General features: G+C 46.0%; 1 protein-coding gene across 1 annotated transcript in view; it reads left to right on the top strand.

Annotated features, from left to right (window-relative positions):
* The window catches only part of MGMT (O-6-methylguanine-DNA methyltransferase), a 133,002-nt gene that overhangs the window by 95,307 nt on the left and 17,695 nt on the right, over window positions 1-20,000 (top strand). Inside the window, exon 4 of the mRNA XM_065746432.1 lies at window positions 10,050-10,207. Coding sequence (XP_065602504.1) covers window positions 10,050-10,207 — 158 coding nt within the window. The remainder of the gene's footprint in view (window positions 1-10,049; window positions 10,208-20,000) is intronic.

The raw sequence follows: 20,000 nt of genomic DNA, 5'->3' as shown, positions 1-20,000 counted from the left end.
GATTTTCATTAAGCATCACACTGAGCTTCAGAGGCAGCACATCCTCTTTGTGGTGGCATTGTGCTCATGGGGTCCTGGGCTCACACCGTCCATCAGGAGGTGCTCCAAGAGCAGGCTGTGCCCCTCTATGAGACGGTGGTTGGAAAAGCAGCCGTCTCCGTTCAGTTCTTAAGAGGTTCCTGATGCATCCATGCCTTAATTCATTTTAAAAGGGTGCTGTACCTGCGGGTGCCGACGATTATCATTCTTGGTGCTCACTCTCATCTTGGATTCACGCCTCAGCACCCATCCGAAGACAGAGTCCAGTTGCACTAATTCAGCTTTGACTTCCCTCCTTTCCATTTCCCCACGTGCGCTGTATGTCCGAGCCCGGCACCCTGCAGCAGCGTGTGCTGGAGCTCCTGGGGTCCCCACAGCAGTGTGCTGTCCCTGCAGCCAGCCCCAGCACAGCTAATTGCCTGCCATAAAACCGACCTCAGAAGCCTGAAGGGAGAATCCTTTTATATTCGGAAAAAAACCCTGTTTTGTAACAATTCCTTGTAAGCGCTGAAATTAACTGACTTCCTTTCAACCTAATTATAGATAGAACTGATGATATCACCTATGCTTAATGTTGCCTAACATCTCGGGTGAGAGCCTGCTGCTTCTTACAGCTTTGCTGAGTGTTTGCTTCTGGCCTCCCATGGAATAGATTGTTGCTAGGCTGCGTTTGATTTCCCCCGTTCTCAATCCGGAGCAGGTTGGTCCTTTCCTGCAGAACAGGACACAGAGAACTTCTTTCGTTTTTCACACTCATCTTCTTGGTTGTTCTGCACTGACCCCATTGATTGGAAACAGAAGTATGCTCTGATATTAGGAATGGTTTTGTTCTGCAGGTGTGGCCGAGCTCCTGAGCCATTGGAAGCCGTTCATTTAGAGCGTAGTCCTTTACTCATACTCAGTCTCCAGAAAGGAAGAGCGGAGTGATGTTTTCTTCTGCAGTTGGGGAAGTTTTCTGGCTGCCCCGAGACAGCGTTGAGTGTATTATGCCACCGGTTTGATTTGCTCTTGTTTTGTTCCCAGAGCTCTGATTTCCCAACCATCCAGTCTGCATCACATCTGGAATAAAACCATTCCCTTCAAGGGGAGAGGGTCTCATCAGGGAAGAACCATAGGTTTTTAGTGGCTGTCTTTACACTTCGCTGTTGTTTTAACAGAGATCTTTGTACCTAATGAGGTATGCTTCTCTGGAAACACGATAAATACGTTCAGGAAAAAATAAGCCAGGACCACACAGCATTGTCTTCCTTGAACCTGATCCTTGTGCTCCTGGAGAAGTCCACCTCTCACTGATTGCTTTGTTTCCTCCGCAGTCTCACAGTGCTGTGTCCCAGGGTGAGATCTTGTTTAAAATCTGTGTCTCTCTATATAGGATTCCAATCTAAACTTTAATGGTACAGGGCAGTGAGTAGCATTTAATGACCTTCGGTGCTATCACTTCAGTCTTTGGGGCATTGACATTGATTTTCTTTATCTTGGCACGTGAAGACAGGAGTCCCACTCCCTTCTTTAAAGTGTTTGCTGGTATGCACTCAGAGCACAGAATAAGCAGGCAGTGTCTTCCTGAGCATCATGGCTGGCCATGGGCACTGCTTTCCTAGGCAGCCTCCCTGTGGTGCCTACACACAGCATCTTTAATTGCAGAGCTCTGGTCTGTGTGAGTGTCTGTGTGTTTTACTCAAGAAGTACATCTGTACATTGGAGATGTGTGTGCAGGTGCTGCTTCTTCAGGATAAGAAGTATCCGTAAAGTTTTCAATCCTTAACAATACGTAAAAAAAAAGTAGAATGGAGAAAACATTGCAAAGGTGGTATGGAAACCATACTACTCCAGGCAGCCCTACAGGACTGGGGAGGAGTGGCTGGAAAGCTGCCTGATGGAAAGGGAGCTCGGTGTGCTGATGGACAGAGGGCTGAATGTGAGCCAGCAGTGTGCACAGGTGGCCAAGAGGACCAGTGGCATCCCGGCCTGGATCAGGAATGGGGTGCTGAGCAGCACTGGGAAGTCATCCTGCCCCTGTGCTCGGCACTGCTGAGGCCTCACCTCGAGTGCTGTGCTCAGTTTGCTCCTTTCTGTCCTCAGTACAGAAAGGACATGGAGGTGCTGGAGCAGCTCCAAAGGAGGGCAGCGAGGCTGTGAAGGGCTTGGAGAGTGTGCCCTACGAGGAGAGGCTGAAGGAGCTGGGGCTGTTTGGTGTGGGGAAGAGGAGGTGAGGGGAGATCTCATTGCTCCCTTCTGATATCTGAAAGGCACTCACAGCGACAGCGGGGTTGGGCTCTGCTCACTGGTGACAGTGACAGGACGAGGGGACGTGGCCTTGAGCTGCACCAGGGTAAGTTTAGGTTGGATATCAGGGAACACTTCTGTACAGAAAGGGTCGTTCAGCACTGGGATGGGCTCCGCAGGGAGGTGCTGCAGTCACCATCCCTGGGTGTGTTTAAATCCATTTGGATGTGGTGCTCAGGGCCATGATTTAGCAGAGGGCTGTTAGAGTGAGGGCAGTATGGCTGGGTCGTGGTTGGACTCAGTGATCTTTGAGGTCTTTTCCAACCTGAGTGATTCTATAAGTCTGTGAAAAGAATGAGTCTTAAGTTTTTAAGTTCTTACCCTCTTCCATAAAGGCATCAATTTCTTCTCAGTCGGTCTTAAGTGGAAGTGTGGAGAACTTCGGAGAACTGCGAGAGTTTTTTCTGTTCATTGCAGCTCTACTTCATCTTTTTAATCTGTGACGACTGTCATACAGACACTCCAGTGATAAGGAGCTAAATTAAACGATGTAAGAATGTGCTTCCCCATGAATTTCAGGCTTTAGGAGGCTGCTTTGTTCGTTGATTCGGCTATGGGGAGAAAATGCAACGCAGACATATGGCTATTTGAACTCTTTATTTGCCACATTTACAATATTAATAACACTGTTTCTAGAAGTTGTCACATCAAGTAAAAGATCTTCATTCCAGACTGTCTTTTGGGGCCAAATTGAGACTGGATGCACGCGTTTAATAAATTGTAGTCTCAAGTAGTCATTTTTGTAAATAATTAGCTTCAGTGAAAGAATAAGTTAGCATATTGCATGCATCTAATGTTGCAAATGTACATACAGCAAACTTTCCTATTAATCAACAGTCAAGCACTGTAAGTTGGGTCTCATACATAATGAATTGTTCTTAAACCTCATGGGTTTCATTGATAGAAAAATAAGAGAAAACACAAGTGTAGTAGGCTTTGGAGTAAAATGTAACGAGATTGCTCTGCATCCTGTAATTGTTTTGGAATCATTAGAGACCAGATAATCCATCCACAGTTTTGGGGTGGCTTTAGTCTTCATCTATCAAAGAAAGACTATTTAAATGACGTTTAGATGTTGATAAAATACATTTTTATTTATTTCTGCTTCAAAGGCTTTACTGAGAACGCCAGCTAAATGTGTGTCTGTTACGTAAAAGTAACGCTGCATGGCTGAGCCTCATTTTAATCTTGAAGTTTCTGTTCTAATTATTACCAAAAGTAACATACCAGCTATTTCTCTATGAAAACAAACCATTTGGAAAGACAGCTGTCCAAGTGCTCCTGCAGAGATGTGTGGGTCTGAGGAGCACCGTGAGACAGCCTTTGCTTTTCTTTGTGCAGACCTCACTCCTGTTGGCATCGTGTGCACAAGGTTAGTGTGTCGAGTCAGTTCCAGTCCTTTGAGAAAGAAAATAAGGAAATGCCATTGAAACAGCTGTGAGGTACATAAATAAGTACCTCTTGTATGTATTTACTCACAGAAGAGCTACTGCTCAGATTCTAGGGGGTCTGCAGAGTGACTCAGGACCTCATCCAAATGAGCTGAGTCCCCAGCTGTGGGGGTTGGGGGTTCCTGACTGCCCCAGCTGGTGATGCTGAGGGCAGGGTAACCTGCAGCACTCAGGGCCAGGAGCTCTCCCTTAGCTGGGGGTAGCACTGGCTGGGGCTGCAGCCTGGCCGAGGATGTTGTGCCCAAAGAAGAAGCACAAAGGGCACGGGTTCACATGCATGGTAAAGTGGTCTTGTGGCTGCAGCATGGGAAAAATGCCCTGAGGAGTTTCTCCTAATGACCAAAGGAGCCCTTTTTCTCAATGGTCTTGAATCTCTTGGAGATTGCATTGGTCCTGTTGGATGCTCCTGAGGTTGTTTTCTTCCTTTCATGATCTTACATCTCCATCCAGAACTCTTCCCTGAGGCGATAACGGAATTCTGCTGTGATTGGGCAGTATTCCCAAAAATGTTTTCCTCTCCAGCTATGGGCAGATAGATGGATTTGTAGAATTATATCACGGGATTCCTTCTGTGAGGTCAGCTCCGTGAGACCGAGGGGTGCTCAGGAGGTGCCTGCCTGCTTTGGGCCTCGATGACGGCAGGGGCAGAGGCTGAGGTCTGGTCCCCTTGGCCCCAAACAGGTTGGTCCAGCAGAGCCTGGGGTCTCTCATGGTTTTACTGCTCGGGGAACGTTTCTGTAATCTCTTCCCTTTGTTGTTACTGTTCTGGGGAAATTTTGAGGGAAGAAAAGATTTGGTAACATTGCCATACAAGAGAGAGATATGTTGTGTTGTTTTTTTCTTTGCAGTTGTATTTCTTCCCTCTGTCCCCTCCTCTTTACCAAAGCATTCCTAGCAGAGCTTGGTAATTTGGGGACCTTTGTAAAGCACAAGTCTCTAAGAAATCCTGTGACCAATGCAGTGTTAGAGTATGCAGGTCCCACTGACAGTAATTCTTCCTACCCCAACCTGCAGCTCCACTTCAGACCAGGGATGCCGAGTGTTGTGCTGCCTTATACCTGTGCTCACAAACTTCTGGAGCTACAGCCTTCTTAATCAGGCCCAATTCATTTAGCATTTGCTATATAAAATGTTGTTAAGAAATAAAATTGCATATGGTCTTTGTTCAGGGGATAGTGAAAGTTGTTATGGATACCCTTAAAAAATACAAACTTAAATACCTGGGGAGCTGCTTTGGGAGGGGGTTGGACTCAGTGATCTCTGGAGGTCCCTTCCAACCCCTGCAGTTCTGTGATTCTGTGATACGAGTCAGAGTGTCCAAATACTGTTATTTTACATACCTGAGTGTGACAGGTCACTGCAAGCCCTGTGCTCTTCGGTGCTGTGTAGGTCAGTGTCAAAATAAAAGGTAGTTTGTGGCAGCCTGGCAAAAACCAGGATTTCTGTGGTAAGAGGTTGGGTAAAACCAGGCACTCCATGTCTTCTTTCTTAGTTTTTGTTTCAGTCTTTATCCCTGCTGTTATCTGAGTGGCAGTGTTGTAGTTATGGTAATACAATAATGCAATTATCCGAGCCTGCCTGCCTGTGCCCATGGCCCTTTGCTGAGCGCAGTCTGGCTGCACAGGGAGCTGCAATTTTGGTGTTGGTTGGGGAGCTTTTACATTTTGTGTTGTAAATGGGTTGAAATAGAGGGGAATCTTCATTAGCTCAGCATCTGTAGCACCTCACAGACTTCTTAGGCAAACCACTAGAGGGTGAGGTGGGCATCGATGGATAAAGTGTTCAGGTGTAGGAGGCTGCAGACAGCGGAGTGAGCACCGTCTGCTGCGTTCAACCCATCAGTTATATCAGATGTGTACGTAGCTTTGATTTATATAAATGCACAAATAAATGCAACCTTGTCGTAGCATTTCCCTAGCTTTCCCTTCAGGAAACTGCCAGCAGAGCTGCTATGACAAATTCTCATTATTATTAATCACACAACTCAAGGTGCATCTTGTAATGCCTCACTTACGTGTTACTGAGAGCCAATGAAGGCAAAAAGATGCTCAGAAATAAAAGGAATAATTAGAATCCCAGCAGTGTAGGAGATGGCTGCCCACTGAGGCTCTTCGTCGTGACACACAGTGTTTCTCTGGTTTTCCTGACAGGTAAGCTATTGAGAATGATGCTGAAGCCAATTTGCTGCTTACATAACTATTTTGGAAGCACGTTAGGAACTTCCAAATCTTGGCAAATGGTTTGGAAAGAGTCTGCTGAACTGAAACAGGTGACACTGCTGAGTTTCTCCTCCTTTGCTACAGCCGTGTTTTCCTTTATTTCATCGCATGCGAACTCATAAGTCATGGAAGAGAACAGCTGGGATGGGAACCTCGGGAGGACACCTCTCAGCTGCATGGAAGCAAGAGCCTGGTGGCTTCCCGAGGGGATTTTCTCCTGCTTAAAAAAGAGCTGCATTTGCAATAAATCTGTAGGATTATAGCAGGAGCAGTACAGAGTAACTGCTGTACGTGCCGCGGGTGTGCAGCCGGGCTGCACTGGGTTCCCGAGCTGGGACTAGCTCTTGGACATCACCACCACAAAACAGCACTCAGCGTGGGGATCTGCAGCAGCAAGAGCCATCCCAGGAGAGCCTAAACATCACAAAAAATTGCTAGCATCTTCATTTCTAGATTTAAATACCTGCTTTTTGTAGCTTGAAACAGGAACATTGAGGCGTTCTGCTGAGGGACATGGTTTAGTGAGAATGATTGGCAGTAGGTGGACGGTTGGACTGGATGATCTTGGAGGTCTTTTCCAGCCTTGGGGATTCTGTGGTTCCTTCGCAGTCATTTGATGCTGAATGCCACATAACTGCAACACAAAGTTTAAAAACAAAAACCAACTTAAAGAAAGCATGAATTACTCAGTGACCAGGTAAAAATACAGAGCAGCTGGGATGTCCTGGGGTGCCGGGCACCCAGCAGCAGCAGTAAGCACAGGCTCCCCTGGAAGTGGCAGTGGTATAAGAACACTGCTGAATTTAAGCGAATGCTTCTTGTTATCCTAACCACAGAAACAGTGCCGGTGCTTCTTAACGAAAGATAACGGCGTCCTTGAAGCAGCTGGATTTCTTACATCTTCTGTTTCTCTTCTTGCATTTTCAGGTGAAACATGTTTGTTTTATTTTCCCCTATAAAACCGAATAACTTCATGTGCAGTGATGGGTTTAAGCTTTCCATAGCAAAACAGGGAGCACGTCCCTCCCACTGGGCATCAGCAAGGCACGGACCTGCCCAGGAGCCTCGGCCTTGTTCATTGCTAGAGATTTGGTGCAGGTGGTTGATGTAAATGCTGGACGGCTGTTTGCCTCTAGCATCACCCAGCTAACTTTCTCTTGTCTGTCTCCTCGTTTGATATGATCAGCAGTTAACGTGTGGAATGGGGCACTGAGAAACCTTGCAAGGAAGCCAAACGCTGAGCGGAGGGGCAGCAGTTTCCCATAACCTAATCCGCTCTCCTCATGAATGTTTTGAGACCGCTCAAGCCTTGCTTTTTGAAATGTACATGTGGTTTAGTTGGACCAAAGTGTGGCTTTGAAGCCTCAGAAAAGGCTTTTAGAGGCAGCTGGTGTTTTAAGTTGAATTTTTAATGACGCAGTAGTTTGCAGAAGGAGTACTGCCATGCGACTTTGGGAGGAGGATGGGGAGGAGGAGCAGGAGGGCCTGTAGGAGATGCCTATGTGCTAGTTATGTTCTGTCCTTTACTAATTGCTGTTAAGTGCCCAGGAATGGTTGTTAGCATTTCTAGCCAAACTAATTTAAGATGAAGAAGTTTTGTTGGTGACTTTGTATTCTACAGCAAAAGCAATCAGTGCGTTCTTGGAAAGCACCGCCTCTTCTTGCAGGGCTTTGCTTTTCATGACCGTGGCCGTAAGCAGAGATGGGAAATGTGGAAGTGGCAAAGTGATGGGAGAACGGCCCCATGGCAACGACCCGAAGGTGTCCGGCAGCCACAGGGCTGCCCTGCTTGGAGCAGGGGGACGGGCACACCCTGATGTGCTGCTGCAGAGCAGTGGGGGGACATGTTCCTTCGGTTTTACAGTGGTATTATAGCCCAAATCATTTCCAGGCTCTCAAGTGTGTGAAGCAAGATGATGTGAAAACCATAAGGTTACTGTAGTTCTGAGTGCTTTCTATGCTCTTCTGGATAAATGGAGCAGAAAAGTCTCCCAACTTGTCTTGGAGATTTCAGAGGCATTATTATATTCTGTAGTTATGATATTGTCGTAGCTCTAACAATCTGCTGTAAAACTGAGCCCTATTCTGCTGAGCACTGTGCGTGTGCAGAATCACTGATGAGTGGTGCCGAGAGCTTGGCTTGAGGTCTGTGTCGTACTGATACTCATCTGGAAATGTTTCTGCACAGATCCTCACGCCATTTTTTTTTTCAGCAAAGAGATGATTAAATAGCAAAGAAATATAAAATAGAGATCGGTTCCATAAAGTAAGTTGATAACAGCTTCTCCCTTTCCCCTCCTCCTCCAAAGAAACATCACAAGTTGTGAGTAGTTTGACAAATGGGAAGAGATAGAGGAGTGCTCTTGATTTCTAGCAAACTGGATCCGAAACTGGTTCTTCATTTTCCTTTTTCTTCCACTCCAAGCCTTCAACTCCTCATCAGATCCTTCCGCTGCAGGAGAATTTTAATTGTCCGCCTCTGTGTCCCTCTTCTTCTCTGCCACTTTCTAATCAGCAATTACGTGGCCCTCAGTGGTGAACAATTAATCAGAAAATGAATTGGGGCTGGGGGAAATTGCAGGGGTGTTTGATCACGCACCAGACGAGTGAAGGTTCTGCTTCTGAGAGTAGTAACCCTGAGACAGCTCCTGCCTGCACATCATTTGTCCTATCCGGAGGCAGGGCCGGGTGGCTGCCTGATTACACGGGTGTCCTGGTGTGTTCAGCTCCGTCAGCTTTTGTGGATCAAGCATTTGAAGGCACTGGGCCTCTTTGTAAAGGTGCCTTGTGGCAAAAGCAGGCCTGGTGTCTTTCATGCCATTACTGGTACATGATGCAGTTCATTTTCTCAGGCTTTCTGCTAGGAGTTAACTGACAAAATATTTTCCCTCCGTTGCAGCTCATCTCGAGCATACCAGTGAATTGATTTTGCTTTTTCCCCTCAACAATCACTGTGCTTTTCCTCTGCTGTCCCTCATGTATTTTGGGATTTCTACAATTTTCTCTCCTTTCTACTCCTCTGTGTCACATCCAACCTATCGCAGCAGACTGTCCTGTGGAGTTTCACCAGCACACAGTTGTTGTTCTGGTCTCTGGATGCATTTCCAGATGGGGGAAAAGCTGCAGTATCAGGAGGCCATCGGGATGGTGTAGCTGAGGTTTGTCAGATCCAGGTTCGAGGTTGCTGGCATGGCTTGCTGCTCTGGCACCTGCTCTTAAGTGTTGTCCCCTGGTGGTTTCATGCTCCTGGGCTGTTTGGTTACCAATGGGTCTGAGCGGCCCCGAGGAGCAGCAGAAAAGCACCATGACCTCCTCCCTGCCTCTACCATGCCTAACCCAGGATTTATAGCTCAGAGAACAGGGCTCAACATTTGCAGATGTGGTGTTCACCTTCTCAGAGCTCCCATACAGGCATTGCTCTTCTGTAGAAAAAGAAGAAAAAAAGCAGCTAGAGAAAAAGAACATTTCATCTATGGGTGTTTTTCTGTTCGTTTTGCTCTTCAGCATCCTGAAAGCATGAGCTGCCATTGAAAATCAAATGAGTTCTCAATTGCTTCCTTCCAATTCAATAAGAGGAGGAAAGCAGAAACCTGCCAGCGTGGCTGGATGGAGTCGCGGAAGAGGAAAGCGCTGGCTCTGCAGAAAGCTGCTTCCTCTTCTTCCTTCCCCGGGAGGGCTCTGGGGGCTGCCATGCCCACGGGTGCATGGAGGAGCCTCTCTCCACCCCCAGGGAGACCTGGGACGTGTCCTCCACCGGGCCAGGGTGGTTTCCTTCCATTACTTCCTGAGATTTCCCACTTAGGAGTGGTCTTTCCTTCTCACCCATCCTTCATTTTCTTCCGTCAGGTCTGAGCAACCCCGCGCCACCAAGAGGTGATGTGGATGAGATTTCGTTACCGCTCTTAGCGGCTCTCCTTCCTTTCATCAGAATAAGGAGAAAGCTTTCGAGTCCATGCCTCGGGATTGAATGTTTTTGAGACAATTCAGTTTTCTGCTGTAAAGAGTAGGCATATTTGCTTCTGTAACTGACAGCCTGACATCTCTGTGCCCGCAGGATGGAGGCCCCGACGTGCTGTGAGCTGAGTAATGGTGCGGCCGCCGCGCCGGACCCGCTGCAGCAGTGTGCGGCCTGGCTGAGCGCCTACTTCTGCGAGCCCAGCAGGATGGAGCAGCTGCCCCTGCCGCCCTTCCACCACCCCATGCTGCAGCAAGGTCAGTGCCAGGCTTGTGGTGGCTGCAGAATCACGGAGGGCTTGGGTTGGGAGCACCCGTACAGCCCACAGCTAACCCAGCTGAGGACAGCGCGTCCTTGGGCACGGGATGGGGCACCTGCAGCTCTGCACACCTGCGTTAGCCAAACCTGACTTCTGTAGACAAGCAGCGAGTGCTGTTACGAAGCTGTTAGGATGCTGGTGTGTTTAGAGGGAAGCCTGACCTGAGAAAAACTCCTCCTTACACGTCTCCCTTTCGCTGGTGTTTTCCTGGAGGCCTCGTAACAGAAGTCAACCCCATGAAATGAATTAGGCCATGGGATTAAAAGCATCAAAACAAAACCGAGAAAGAAGCAAAACCAATAAAAAACAGAAGTCCACTTTTTGCAGTGGCTTCTTGTCAATCCGTGGATGGAATCATTTCCCAGTGAATTCAACGCTCATTTTCTAATATCTGTGTTCATAATAATGCAGCACCAAAAAGGGGCTAGTATCTCCTGTGCTGTTTTTCACATGAACCCCAAGTTACACACACTCTTCTTCTGGGTGGTTCTAGGTGAAAGGCACTTGGTAAGTGTGAGCACGTAGGTTTGTATTTTAATCTGTAGGAGAAATACGTCGGTAAAAAGATTGCCAGTTCTACGTGTGGAAAGGAGCAGCTGTTCTTACAGGCACACATTTGCAAAACTCAGCTGTGTCTACTGCTAATGGCTGGTTTTATTCAAATTCTTCTAAATAATGGGATCCTTCTTGCTCCTGCACTTCCTCGTTCTTAAACATCTGATGGCAGCTGCAGGGAGCAGAACAGAACCGAAGTGTGGTTGTTGTGCTGTTACACAGCTCATCAGATTTGTTTTCTAAGGGTGCGACTCATCGACTGTGTGAAATCTGCAGACCACCTTTATTTTAATGGTGAATTGCTCAATGCACCATCTTTTGGTCTGCAATTACAACACGTTCAGCACAGCTCGGGGTTAGCAGGCACAAGTTGCTGTGCTGCGGTGCCGTTTGGGTGTTTCCTCTTGTGCTTTCTTCCTTTTCTATTGCAGATGGAAATGATATTGGAAGGAATTTAGTAGTTGGGTAGAGATAGTGATAGGAGGATGGTTGGACTAGATGATCTTATAGGTCCTTTCCAACCTTATGAACTTATGAACTTATGAACTTATGAATATGGCAGTAAGTGTCAAAAATTGAAGAAGCAGTTTTTAAAGTTCCTTAGCACACACGTAAGGTAAAAGCAGCAGCAGCGTAGTTCAAACTGTGAGTCTCAATTGGTGTGGAAGTGATTGTTGCAGTACTTCTTAGTCATTGCTTTGCTCAGACTTTAGGTTTGCATCTGTGGCTCCAGATGCTTATCTCGTGTCCTCGCTCTTCCAAAGTGCCTTCAACTCCCTGCAAAGGGGGAAGGTGTGTAAGAGAGCTCCAAACACAGAATGAAGCATTCCTCCTCGTGGCCCATCAGCTCTTTGATGGGAGCTCTGGTGCTGTGGCACAGCCTGGGAGCTGAGGGCTGCCTCCTCCACAGCTGCAGTGGGATACCAGCTGCCTGCTCCCTGCAAATGCAGCTGGTTCCTTTCCTGTTGGCAGTGTGGTTATTTTTGTTTTGTTGCTTTCTTAATCTAATTGTAAACTGGAATTTCCAACGCTCGGCCTCACGGCCAGCGCTCGATGTCGAATTTCAGCAACCTAGGAAAAAAAAGGAGGTATTTCCCACTCCTCTGCTTCAAGGTGTTACACCTCGGGAAAATCTCTGCACGTTTATCATGGAGAGTGATTAATTGTTCTTAATGTACCGTGGTCATTAGTCCCTGTTGTGTATGATGAAGAACAATGGACCTTGTTACTGTTTTGAAGCCTACGCGTGAGTTGTTTGATTTGTGAGTTCATGGAATAGTAAAGGAAATGCTAAATTGGCCAGTCATGAATTTCCTGGCTTTTCCTTATTTGTGCCTTACGAACCTGCTGCTCGAGACCGCGGCGAGCATCGCCGCACCGGGTGCTGCAGCAGGGAGCAGCCCCGTGTTTGCAGACCAGATGGCTTATTAGAGCAACAAGAGCAGAGGAAATTGGACACACACAAGAGTTTTCCTTTGCCCTGTGACAAGCAGCAGCCCTAGGGCTCTGCTCTTTGCATGCCACGCCGTGCCCAGCTGCCCTCGCTCCTGGACGAGCTGCTTTGGCTTTGCAGAGCCACGGTTCTGTCCCTGTGTTTCAGGTGTGGGCATGAGGTGAAGTTATTTTCTGGCTGTCCAGCTCGGGCACCTGCTTTCACTCCCATGTGAGGGAGAGGGACTCCAACCCTCCAACTGCAACCAAGGGCAGAAAAAGCAGTGCGGAAAGCCAGAGCAATTTGAGGGTGGAGGCCGGGGAGGTGAGTTCTGCAAGCCAGCTTAGCAGCTGAAATTTCCCGTGTATAATGCATGTTACTCATCCGAGAAGGGATATTGATGAAACACCTCATACATAATGGGAGCAGAGTCTTCAAAGACAGCGGCGGTGCCTCCATTCCCCCTTCAAGATGACTTCGCGCCGTGCCCAGGCCTGTAATCAATAATTACCCTGTGATTTCCTGGGAGCCTCCTCGCTCAGAGCGGCGAACCACAGCGCAGAGACGAGCGAGGCTGGCGCAGGCACCACAAAGGGCGGCCAGGCACACTGTGAAACGCCGCTTCCCTGCTGAAGGAAGGCTTTGCCACCCGAGCTTCTGGGGCACCTCTGTGGGATGGAGCCTTGTCCTCCAGCTGACAGGAGACAACCCGTGGCTGCCCCATCCGTTGGGGGGATCGCTGCCTTCAGACAGAACGCGGATGGGAAACCTTCCCATTGACAGTGTCCCACTGCTCCTTCGCCTCGCTGCCAGTGGGAGCACTTCTTTGTTTCGCTGCGTTGGCACATCGTAAACCACTAGAAAAAAATATGCACTAAATGAAGAGAAAAAATTAAGATAAAAAAGCAGATATTCCGCACTCGTCTGTCACTCAGTGAAGACCAAAGTGTTTCCTTCCTTTCTGTGGTTGACGTGCACAAATGACAAGCAAGTTTCCTGAAGACAGTGGGGCTGTTGGTTTGATTGACTTCTGAGGCATCAGAGCCAACATGTCCTGAATGCTTATGTTAAAAAGAAGTATTTTTTAAAGACAGCATTGCTTACCCTAAATACTGCGTGCAGTATATCCGAAGAGTAAATTTTTCTCTCTCGTGCTATTTAGCCAAATAGTTTTTCACTACATAGAAGTTACTAAAATAAGAAGATACGTGCACAGCGTTAAGACCAATTCAGCTCTCTTTGCTTTACGTTGAAATTAGTAAATAATTGTACAAACGTTGACCTCGTTGAGATACTGAGGTTTCAAACCTTGGGTGGCAGCTGGTGGGTAATAGGAAAGCAACACCAACACAGCAAGAAAAAAAAATGGCTGGTTAAAAAAGTAGTTGTTTAAGTTGTGAGAGTGAGTAAACTCCTTTTCAAGGACCTCAGAAGCAGAAGATATAGGGCTGAGACTTCCAGTGTTCAAAGAGAGAGAAGCCATGGCAAAAAAAAAACCTGATCAGGAAAGCAGGAGGAAGTTGCTCAGGGATGTTGTAGGCCGGGACAGCCTGACAGAGGACCGCTGCCCATCCTGAGGACACTGCGGGGTGGCCCTGAGCATTTTGTGTAACGAAAAAAAATAAGTAGTGCCACGTTGTGGTGTTTTGCAGCCTAGGGGAGAACGTGAGACAGCAGGAATTAAGGGTAAGAGCAAGTGAGAAATGGACAGGATGCATTTGATCAATAATGGTTTTTTATGAAGCTGAAGGTAACGGAGATCTGTAGCAGAGGAAGTAACCATAAGCATTTTAAGTGCATCTTCAACTAGAGTTTTCTTCTGACTCCTAGAATTACATTTGGCCAGTGTTAGCAATATGGTAAATACTAAAGTGAATAAAATTTTCACAATTCTGCTGTGTTTATTAGCTTGTAATTTGTAATGCAATGGCCTGTAGATATGAGCCATATCTTTAGAGACACAAGGCCCTACAGAGCTTTACGTAGTTTAATTTTCCTCAGTCTCGTGTACGTCTTGTAACTTGATTTGCCCTTTTTAAACTAAACTGCACTTCTAACATCACCCAATGTACATAAATCCACATGCAGCATCTGAAAATGCTTTGGCAGGCTGGAGCTCGCCAGGCTGACAGGCATCTGAAGGATACAGGGCAAATAATTACCTCTGCCTCTTATCAAACAGGTGAGTTATCAAGTTCATTGTTCACTCTTCTTCCCACTTATTAGAGTACAATGATTTGCCATGTGGTAATGGAGAAGATTGTGGGAGAGGCATTGTGTCTTCCTGGTGTGTTTTTTATTCACTTTTATTTTCAATTCCTAGATAAGGTTTTGTAGGAGGGAATTTTAAAAGCCATTTTTGCTGTGGGCAACCCAATGTAATGGTGTAACTCAGCCCAAATGCTGCTTCTCTTTTAACACCAAATGGGAGCCTCTTTGCAATCAAAACCCTTATGGCATTTTCCACGTGCACAAGAGAGAAAAGGTTATTCTTAGGGTATAGTGCACAGTTGTGCTGAGACCTGTAGGTGTTCCCTGCAGCTTGCCCTCAATGAGAGCTGCATGCACAGGATGCTGCTTTGTGAAGTCAGCATGTTCAAAGCCACGTGTTCCCTCCCTCTGTCAAATACAAGGCACACATTGATCCCAATCTGGAAAAATATTTTGACTGCTGGTTAACTTTTGACATGACTGCTTGTATACGAGGTGTAGATAAACAGGTGGGAGCTGAAGAAGGAGAAAAACAGTAATGTGGAAAAGGACTTCCTCTACCTGGAGCCATCACCTTTACCTGCACCCGCAGGCCGTAGCAGCCCAACGAGGAGTACTTGTTATTTAATCCCTTCTTCCTTTGAGTTGTTTGCATCCTTGATGTACTTGCAGGCCCGTGTCACCTTGCTACGCTATTTAATAAAATACTCAAGGGAAAAGAAAATTATTTGGTTAAAACAACCCCCCCCCCCCCACACACACACACACACACCTTTCCTGGTGAGCTTTCAGCCAGGCTTTACTTATCAATGGCAAATAACATCAATACTGGCTCAGCCAGTCTGGTATGTCCATGGTGATGTGTTTAACCGCAGCCACCTCATCTCTAAAGGCTGTTCTTAATATTTTTCAGAAAGCAAAAGCGTAGTGATGTTTATGGCATCCTCTACGTTATGGCACATAGGTGGGCTCATTTCAGGGGAAGCCGTTTTCTACCATAGCTGTTTAGTGGCTGACCTAAGAGTGCCACTTTCTGACCCTTTGCCAAGATCTTTTACTGTACCTTCTTTTGGAGCTTGTGAACCTGAGAGCTGCCTGGCATATCCCAGGGAAAACAGGGACGTGTTTAACTGCAAAAATACACTTTTCACTAGAAATTTGCATCCCGCTCTCTTCTTGGAATAAAATATGCAAGAACCAACATAAATGGCATACTCTTTTTTTCTTTCTTTTTTTTTTTCCCCATGAATTGAGTCTTTGATGTTCGAGAGGAGCCAGTATTAAAGGACATCCCTAGAAGGCTGTAGAAATTGTTCCTATTTATGACAAATGTAAAATAGTACAAATCTAGCTGAATGTGATGGTGTCATTAGTTTGTGAATCGCATCCTTGAAAATAACTGTGGAGGAGCCAAATCGGTTTAAAAGAAGATAACAAAATGGTTTAAGCTACTTAGGTTGAATGCCAATTATATTTTAATATTCAACTGAGCATATTTTACTAAGAAAAAAGGCAGCGTCGACGCATGCATAACTCATTGGCAGCGTCGACCAGCTGTGCCACTCTTCTCTTCGAATCACTTTGTGCATTTTAGTAGCATGGTAATTTAGTAGAGAACTACCTGAGTGATGGCATTTTCAATGAGCAGGTAATCTACAGAGAATTTTTATATGGTTATGAGTTCTGTGCTTCAGCCTGGCAACACAAAAATACATCAAGACCAATTACGGTATCAACTTTCAGCGTGATACCCTTGCCACGCAAGTGCATGTATTTCTGCCCCAGGCATTTCAAATTGCATCTAATTTGAAATCTTTGGGGTTTTAATTAAATTTCAGAATATATGGAATTCTTCATTAGTACCTGCTCTGAATAGCAGATTATACTTCTCTCAGTCTCTCGTTAAAGAAGTAGGCTGTGGTAAATAGCGTGTTCAAGAACTGATCATTTGTGGTGCCTGGATATTGGGAGCAGAAATAGTGAAATGCAAAATAATATCAAAAAGATTATTAGTCCAGTGAGGGACTCTTGATTTGTATTTTAATGGAATTTTACATTTCTCTTAATGATTTGCAAATTGTCCTCTGATTATAAGATGCATTAAGCTTTTCATTTTAATGGAGAGACACAGCCATTAGCAGAATTTTTTTCTGTCTTCTTTTTAGAGTGCTTCCCTGCAGCAGATAAATATTGAAACCATTAACACCTTTTGATGTACTTTATAGTGCTGCAGCTTGGGCCGGTACGTGAATGAATGTGGCCTTTTATATTTTAGCACTTTGCTTGGAGCTCGTGATTGTCTTTGCACGGGTGAACAATGACTGAAGCTGTACGTTCGGAGGCAAGCAATAAAATACCGTGTATTTCCCAATAATTAATGTTCCAAATGTTTCGGTGAATATCATCCATATTTAATGCGGGAGGAAAAAGTAAAGCCGACAAAAGTCAAGATCTGAAATTCAGATTGAGAGTGCTCTGACCTTAACTCTGACCATCCTTTAAGGGAGGAGGATCATGGTGTCTGTCCTAGCAGGATCTCACAGTTTCTCAATGGTGAAGTACACAAACGTATTCTTCGTTGCTGACACAGGAATATGTCCTCTTCGTTTGTCAATCTGAAAGTCAAATTTCCTGCTTGCTTTCAGCTTAACATGAGCCCTTAATGTTGTATAAACACGTTTGTGTCTGTGCTGATTTCATTGGGTTTGTCAGGAAGGCATGGAATTAGGGAAGAGCCTCTTTTGTGGCGGGCTGTGAGACGTATGCAGTACTTTTATGATACTACAGATCTGCGTAAAAGAGCTGCTCTGCTAGATCAGGAAGATGTGTACTTGTTAAACTTACCAAATTATTGAAATCCCTGCAGTATTCTTCCGGTACTCCAGAAAAGCAAATAGTTCTTTAAGAGGTGCTGGGCAGCTGCACTCACTCCCCCACCCCACGTGCCTCTTGCTCCCCAGGTAAGCCAGCAGGTCTCTGAGCCCTTCAGAGGCATCTCCCCTTGGCCCATTAGCTCTTCCTGCGAGGACTTCTGCCAAAGAGGGTGGTTACTTTAGGGCTGCTTATTAATTGAGCAGAGTCTAGTCTCTGGAAAACCATCAGGGGTCACTGATAGGACTTCTCCCGTGCTTGCTTGCAGGATGTCTGTTTAAATAATTTGAATCTCGGGAATTCAAATTGCAGTTCATTTAGCGGTGCACCGTGTGTGATGGCAGCGTTATCAGTCAAGGGGGCTCAGTAACTTCATGAAATTGCACTTTACGTCTTCACAGTTGTTTTGCTGACTGCTTAAATGTGTTCTCCTTAGCAAAAAGAAAAAAAAAAAAAGTACTGTAAGTTTGAGGTTGAAGCCGGAAAGTTCTAAGAATTAATTGCTGCTGTTTTCATACGCGCCTTGAAAGGATGTTGCGCCGTTGGTGAGTTGGCGTTTGCAAAGTGCTATGTAAGTGTTCATCCTCATACATTAGATATTTGTAATTCAATAATAATGTAATGCGAACTGAAAAAGAAAACCGGCACTTTGATACTGACTTAATTTGCATGTAGTAAGCAAATAGTTTCATTTTATTCCAGTTAAGCAGTTTAATGAATATTATTTTTAACTTGCCCGTTTACAGAGAAAGTTAAGGAAATCTAAAGAAATTGCTGTTCATGGTTTCTGCAGACAACTGAAGATCTTGTAATTTACTTTGTTCACATAATGGAGCACATTTGCATTACATCTTTCAAAATTAAAATACATTAGTTTTCTAGGGCAGGTTATCTTTGGTAACAGGATCTTCACAAAGCAACTGAGGGTGCAGATTTCTCCATCCGGAGTCATTTGGGAGTTGGTATTTAGGGCCACGTCGAACAACGAAACTGTGAAAACACCTCATCAGTGTAATTCTAAGTGGAATTACAGAGGAAAAGCAATTAGGCTTGAAGCAGCAACATCTACAGGAGAGATGATAGTGCCTCATGGCCCCCCTACGTGGGACACACAGCGGCCCTTCGTCTACATGATGGGGACCACCACTGCGCCCAGTTTGAGGTGCTGGCCTGCTGGAAGTGCTGTTGGTTGGCGGTTTCAAAGAGATTTGTGACCACTTTCTTCCAAAGTGACATGGGAAGGGGTTTTCCTGTCGTGGATGTGGAGCTCCTGTGTCCATACGCTTTGTGGGATGCCCATGCAAGGCTTCCTGGGACACAGCAGCAGCACCATGGGGAAAATGTCTCTGTTTTTAAGACAGTGTAAGAAATTTCAGTTTGTAAAACCAGTTTTGCATCAGGCTGTGTCAGCGTTCACTGATTTATTCCCATTTATATCACGGGAACGGGTTGGGGTCCTGAGATGATAAAAAGGAAAATCGTGTGGGGCACATGTGTGAAGCTGAGAGCCCCCGATGTCACTGCTTTGTGGTGGTCCTGGGCCTTATGTGTGTGTGTGTGTGTGTGTGTGTGAGCTGAGAGGGCTGGCACGATTGGAGCCCCCTGCTGAGGTTTGCAGTTTGATGGCCCTGGGTCCCACTAGCTCCTGCCCAGCTCCCCCACAGCAGCATCTCACCCACCAACAGGAAAGACCACAGATTTACAACATCACAACTTCAAAGTCCATCATTTGTCCTGTTTTACATTCAGGGACCTCGAACCGAAGTTCGGGATGATCTGAAATGTTGGTGTTAGCAAGTTTAATTTCTGGCACCCATTGGAAATCGTGCTTTATCGACACAGGCAAATGTACTTGAATTCACATTTTATTTTGAGTTTGTTAATATCAAGATGACAATTCCAGCGCACTGTAAATCTTCAGAAGTTTTTGCAGCACCTCCCTCCCTGTTGGAGTTTAACTACAACCAGATGGTCCTACCTGCCCTTCCTCAGTCCCTCTCTAATTAGGAAACAGCATCTTCTGTGATTCATTTAGGGGCCACAGACAGGTTGGTGCGTTGTGTTAACAGGACAAGTCAGAAGAGCTGGATCACGGCAGCACAGAGCTGCATTTTCATTGTGTTCCAACGATGCAGATTGAGGGAAATTGAATTTGCTTTATTGTTTTTGCTGGGGAGAAGGAGACGGGCAGCCCTTGCAGGCCGAGGCACTTGTAATGGGCAGTAACAATAATGCCAAGACCTGAGGAAAAAAGAGGGTTGGGGTGGGACCTGAAGTTCCACTTCATTGTGCTGGCAGTAATCTCTCCACTCTAAGTCAGACTGTGGCCACATGTGCACTCTTGTCGTGCATGGACCTTTCCATAAGGGTTTGCACTGCTGTGTCAGAGCCATGTTCAGTTCCTGAGTTCAGACTGCAAATGGCAGCTGATGAGGAGAGTTCAGAAGATGCCCCAGAGAAGTTCTTGGTGAGCAACTGTTCTCTTTGGCAAATGAAACAGACGTCCCCTATTATATTTCTATCCTGAATGGAAAACACAAAGTCACTTAGAAATTGCAGTAAGTTGGGTGTGTGGAGGGACTGTTCAGTGTCTTCCAAAATAAAGATATCCTGTGTCCTTTAATGCCAATGGAATATGGAAAGATAACCCAAGGGGAATGAG

This window comes from Cyrtonyx montezumae, unplaced genomic scaffold (assembly GCF_038088225.1).
Source record: "Cyrtonyx montezumae isolate F1298 unplaced genomic scaffold, pur_monq_1.0 scaffold_4, whole genome shotgun sequence".
NCBI lineage: Eukaryota > Metazoa > Chordata > Aves > Galliformes > Odontophoridae > Cyrtonyx > Cyrtonyx montezumae.
The sequence above is the reverse complement of the archived record's forward strand: the minus strand, read 5'-3'. Positions and strand labels throughout refer to the sequence as shown.